Source organism: Chinchilla lanigera, unplaced genomic scaffold (genome assembly GCF_000276665.1).
Source record: "Chinchilla lanigera isolate Chin_1 unplaced genomic scaffold, ChiLan1.0 scaffold00013, whole genome shotgun sequence".
NCBI lineage: Eukaryota > Metazoa > Chordata > Mammalia > Rodentia > Chinchillidae > Chinchilla > Chinchilla lanigera.
In genome coordinates this window covers 25,248,200-25,254,189 of record NW_004955414.1, presented here as the reverse complement: position 1 = coordinate 25,254,189, position 5,990 = coordinate 25,248,200, and the positions used below count along the sequence as shown (strand labels likewise).

At 44.5% G+C, this 5,990-nt stretch overlaps 1 protein-coding gene across 3 annotated transcripts in view; it reads right to left on the bottom strand.

The window, feature by feature from the left end:
- Positions 1 to 1,227: 1,227 nt before the first annotated feature.
- Positions 1,228 to 5,990, bottom strand: part of Znf143 (zinc finger protein 143) — a 32,389-nt gene continuing 27,626 nt past the window's right edge. For all 3 annotated transcript variants that reach the window (XM_005380264.2, XM_005380263.2, XM_005380265.2), the window contains exons 15-16: positions 3,218 to 3,367; positions 1,228 to 1,975 (exon numbers count right to left, since the gene is read on the bottom strand). In XM_005380264.2, the coding sequence (XP_005380321.1) occupies positions 1,892 to 1,975; positions 3,218 to 3,367 (234 nt within the window). In that variant the 3' untranslated portion in view covers positions 1,228 to 1,891. The remainder of the gene's footprint in view (positions 1,976 to 3,217; positions 3,368 to 5,990) is intronic.

Here is a 5,990-nt window from a genome sequence, read left to right as displayed (position 1 = left end):
AATGATCCTCCTGCCTCAGCCTCCCCAGTGCTGGGATTCCAGGCGTGCGCCACCACACCTGGCCTCTGCCCAGCTCTGGTTTGTTTTTCTTCTTTTCGTGGTGTTGACTATTGAACCCTGGGCTTTGTGTCTGCCTCTAGGCAAGCTGTTCTACCACTGAGTTATATCCTCAGATCTTTTTTTTTTTTGAGACTAAATTGCCCAGGCTGGCCTTGAACTTGTTATTCTCCTTCCTCAGCCTCCTAAGCAGCTGCGAATGTAGGCATCGGCTACTGCACCTGGCAAGGGTTTCTCTTTTCACATGACTGAGTCATGACCCTTTTAGCAAGAGTTCAAAGCACCTGATCAAAGATAACGTTGCCTTTAAATAACACAGCACACTCCTTTGTACGGTAAAGCTCAAAATGAACAATGGCCACTTTTCAGGGCCCTGCAAACAAAACTGGGTGAAGGATAGGACAGGAGGGGCTGCCGCAGGGCAACCTTTCACCCCCTCCCTCCTCCCTCCCCGCCCCTTGAACCTTGGTGGCCTCTGTGCTGAGTTTCTGACATAGAGAATGGTATTCAAGTGCTCAGGTGATTAGGCAGGCAAAACTCACCAAGGCTCCTCTTGATAATCTCTGCTGCAAATTAGCACATGGCGCAGCGGCTGCGGAGTCGGGAAGACACTGGGCTCAGCATCGGACAGCTGGGGAGCTCTAAGCTTTTCCCAGCCTTTCCCAGCCGCAAGGCCTCGTGAGACAAACAGTCTCACTGGATGCTCTGATTTGTGAGGGATGAAGTGGGGCCGCCTGGCAAGACTGCTGTGGCTGCTTGGGAAGCGAGAGCAAAGTGCTCATCGTGTGCGTCAAGCGCAGCACGTCCTCTGGCGCACGTCCTCTGGCCCGTGCGCCGTGGCTGGGGATCTGTCCTCACATACGCGGCACTTGGCGCACCACCCTTCCCACCCCGCACCAATTTAATGAAACGAATATAAAGATAACATTTTAAAAGTCGCTGTATTCAAAATTAATAATAAACTTTAGGGTAAAGAAGCTTTAAAACAAAAAGTACATAAGCAAAAATAAATAAATTTACACCAACCCCGCTAACCTAATTTTCAGAGTAAAGCCATTTCCCATTACAACAGTGTTACCCCGGGCACCAACCTGTGGTCAAATTTCGACAGTTCATTATTTTTAAAAAATAGTAATGAAACAAAACAGAACAAAAACCCGAACACTAAGGGAGATCTTTAACAAAACCCTGGATTTAACATTTTAATTTTAAATAACAAAACTTTGTCATTTTATACATAATCCAATGTAATGCTAATATAGTTAGCATTTCAGCTTGAGAAGCCGGTATATAACAAGGAAACCATAAACAAAGAGTCTTCAAACGATGAGATACAAATAAAAGTGGGCAAGTACACAGTAGAATGAAAACTGAAGATACTACTAGTGGGGGAAATATCGGAAGGCTTCACATCCTTTACTGTCCATGATGGCTTTTGGAATTCTGATTGTTTGACATGTAGAACCTTCGACATTTTAGATACAGCCTTTATTTTTTTCACAGTAAGTTAAAAAATCCATAAGAAGAATCGTAAAGACTTCACTGGTCTTGTAAGTAGTCTCTAGGAGTTTGCAATCTGATTGAAAGGGTAACATGAAAATGTACGGTACTGCCCTAATTTCATACCTCCTTGTACACAATGAATCACTTTGGGAATTTATTCCAAGGGTTAAATACACAAAAGTGTCAAGAATAAGATGTTCTCCACTCTTGCATAAAAATGTGTACAGTGTATCAGGAATGGAGAACTTCTGGTTTTCCTGGGCCTGGGCTTCAGCGATTTCTGCTGCCAGATCAAAGGTTCCTCCGCTTTACTGCTTCATTGTTCTGAGGATTAATCGTCCAACCCCGGCGTCTCTCCTTGTTGGATCCTAGATGCTATCCTGATGGCTTCTTCCAGAGATGGCTGCTCTCCAAGCTGCCACAGGAACACACACATCAAACAAAACAATCCGAAAGCCAGTCAAGATAAGCCAAAGAAATGTTATGTGCTAGAAATAAAACTTCTGTCTGCTTAACATGGGGTGGTTAAAAAATACTTCTGCTGACTCAATCATCAAAGGCACAAAGCCAAACTTCTGCAGAGGTTTTGATAAATTCTTCCTACATGCAAGGGACAAAAAAGACGGTCACTTTGGCCAGTAGAGATGCAGAGCTTCCTGGACCCTGCCTTAGCTCTGTCCCCATAAATGAAATGAAACTGATCAATGGCTGAGATTTCCTGAATGCGTTCTACCCTGCTGTCAGGTACACACACACGAAAGCAAACTATGAACACAGAGGATAACTGAATCTAGCACCTAGGATTGTGGATTACCTGCCTGAGTTCAGTGACTCCTCAGAGAATGGGTCTTTCAACATTCCCCACTTAATTAATTAATTGAGACAGGGTCTCCCTATGTAGGTCAGGCTAGCTTTGAATTTACTATATAGCCCAAGCTGGCCTTGAACTCACAGTGATCCTCCTGCCTCAGCCTCCTGAGGGCATGCGCCACCACACCCGGCTTCCACACTTTACAACAGGGCTGTGCAGGGATTCTCAGAGGACTAATATATGGTCTGTATTTTTTTTTTTTTTTTCCTCCGGTACCGGGAACCGAACTCACGACCTTGCGCTTGCCAGGCAGGCGCTTTGCCGCTGAGCTAAATCCCCAGCCGCTATATGGTCTGTATTTATACAATTTATGTAAGGGGCTCGGGATGTAGCTCAGCGGTCTAAGCGCCTGCCTGGCAAGCGCAAAGTTGAGAGTTCGATTCCCGGTACAGGGAAAAATAAAACAAAAAAATATACAGTTTATGTAAATGTGCAGGTATACAGTTTATGTAAATGTGCAGAACACTCTCCAAGGAGTGGCTCATAAGTGCTTTACAGAATTCAGCCTCATTAAACTTATTTTGAGAGTAAAGGCCACCAGGTGGGCGTACACAGGGATACAGGCCTGAAGAGTCCTTTGTCTTGCAGCAAATTCTCCCAGGAACATGCAGAGGTAGTAAACAACTCCTTGAGATCACCTCAAATGTAGAAATTTCCCTGAAGTCTGCTAGGTACCCAGATTACTCAGTGCCCTGCCCCCTGCAAAAGTCACATAAAGCCCAGCGTGCCGGGTCGAGGGCTGCACTGCACCGCCGCCCACTGAGGACAGCTCTCCCTCATCCTCACCTGCACTGCAATCTGGGTGCCGTTGGAGGTGGCCACTAGGGTCAGAGGCCTGGTTTCCGTGGTGACTAAGTGATGGCTGTGCTGCTGCTGGTGCCCCATCTCCGAGGAGGCCGTGTGGAACGCTGCTAGGTCCTGCGCCACAATCGCAACCTTCGGCACAAACAAAACGCATGTGAGGAATTAAGTCTGCCATTCAAATAGGTTCAAGCACACTTCATGCAGGGACGGCCTTCAAATTCGAAGGGATGACTTGCTCCTGCCACAGAACTGTGGGCGCGGGGCTCTGTTGCTGTGGAGGCCGCTTGGGGGTTACACCTGTGCGTAACACACACAGCGGGTGAGTCCTTCCTCCTGAGTGGGTCAGTGGTGAGAAACAGACTATTTTCTCCTGTTTACCTGCTGTATTTAAAAATTGGACTTCTCAGGGGCTGGGGATTTAGCTCAGGGGCACAGCGCCTGCTTGGTAAGCACAAGGTCATGAGTTTGATTCCTGGTACCGGAAGAAAAACAAAAAAATAAACAAACAAACAAAAAATAAAATTGGACCTCTCACTGGGCAAGGGATATAGTTCAGTGGCGTAAGTCCCTACCTGGCAAGTGTGAGGTCATGAGTTTGATTCCCGGTACCAATAAAATTGGACCTCTCATTAAATAAACAAGAAAAACCAGAAGGACCAGTGGCATTACTGACAAACCTTTTCCTATTTTCCACTTTAGACTCAAGGCAGCTTTTCTATATTGATCCACGGTGTATGGAGCCAGATGGTGTAACAGTGTTTCTGTGACTCTTACTCCACAAAGGCAGAGACAGCAGAAAATAACAACCACTACTTCCGCTATATGATACTCTGACCTTTCTGGGCCAGGGGTGAGCTCAGTGATAGGTGCTTGTTTAGTGTAGCCAGTGGTTTGCTCTCCAGCGTTGCAAAATAAATGAATAAAACTTGCTTCAAGGCTGGGTGTGGTAGTGCACACATCTAATCCCAGCACACAGGAGGCTAAGGCAGGAGGACTGCTGTGAGTTTGAGGTCAGCCTGGGCTACAAAGTGACTTCAAGGCCAGTCTGAACTGCATAGCAAAACCCAATCTCAAAAAGAAGCAAAAAAACAAAAACAAAAACAAAAAACCAACTTGCTTCAGCCAAATGTAAAAAAAGAATAAAAAATTGCTGTATTCTTTGGACAATAATCAATTAAAAAAAATTGATTTTTTTTTGGGGTGGTGGATCTTTTTGAGACAGGGTCTTGCTATGCAGTTCAGATTGGCCTTGAGCTCACTTTGTGGCCCAGGCTGGTCTCTAACTCGCAGCAATCCTCCTGCCTCAGCCTCCTGAGTGCTGCGATTACAGATGAGTGCCACCACAAAAATAGTAGACTTTTAAGCTAATAGCTATTTGGTTTGGATCAATCCAGGTAATGTTCCACAATCAAGCAAGAAAAATAGACTTCAGTCCAGCAATAGCAAAGTAGTTTACATGCTTCCTGAAAATATCAATTCTAAACTCTTGGAAAAAAAAACAAATCAGAAAAAAGCAACTATCTGAAAGCATTGGAGAACAAAGAAAAGCAGGGAAAAACTAGAGAAGATTATAAACAGGGGCTGGGGATTTAGCTTAGCGGCACAGTGCCTGTCTGGCAAGCACAAGGTCATGAGTTCGATTCCTGGTACCGGAAAAAAAACAAAAACAACAACAACAACAAAAAAGATTATCAACAAAAGGGAGCCACAGTCACCCATGGTGGCACAGGCTTGTAATCTTAGTACCAGGGGGCTGAGACAGGAAAACTGTGTGTTCAAAATAGCCTGGACTGTACCCTGTCTTCAAAAAAAAAACTTCACCAAACCAACAAACAAACAACAATAAAAAAACAAAGGGAGCCACAGTATTTATATCTGTGTTTAAATAAGACCTCCAGCCAGGCGCAGTGGCACACGCACTCGGGAGGCTGAGGCAGGAGGATCGTCGGGAGTTCGAGACTACAAAGTGAGCTCGAGGCCAACCTGAACTGCATAGTGAGACACTGTCTTGAAGGACAAAAAAAAAGAGAAGAGAAGAGAAGAGAGGATTGTTTTGGCTATTACATGTCCTTTGTATTTTCATGTGCATTTTAAAATCAGCATAGTCCTATCTTCAAAAATCCTGCTCTAATTGTGGTTGTGGCAGTACTGAATCTATAAATGACTTTAGGATGATGGAGAACTAATTTTCAGACTCTTTCATCGAATAGGTTAAGGTAGTGACAGTGAGGCTTGTTGCTTTAATCACAGGGTAAGAACAGTTCTTAAATACATCAATTTATGTCATGTAAGGGAAGTAAACATTTATTGTTTTGTTTTTTCTGGTTTTTTTTTTTTTGTGGTGGGGTACTGAGAACCAAACTCATGACCTGGCGCTGGCCAGGCAGGCACCTGTACCGCTGAGCTCTATCCCTGGCCCAGGAAGTGAAAATTTAAAGGACAATGAATACATCAGGTTGGTAGAAATCTAAAAGCTTGACATCATTATGAAGGAGAATAGGCACTCTCAGACCCCGTAGGTAGCATGCAGACTGAAACAACCCGAAAAGCAAAGTTTGGCAACTTTCACTACAAGGATATATATATACGTCTTTGCACCAGCAGTCCTACTCTTGGAATTTATGGCACATTTCTCATACACATGCAAAACCACACGTGCACAGGGTTGTGTGTGGTTTGAAACAGCAAGATTTATGTAAATCATGGCACAGCCGAACAGTGGGATATAATGTAGCTTTATATTGAGTTTTTTTTT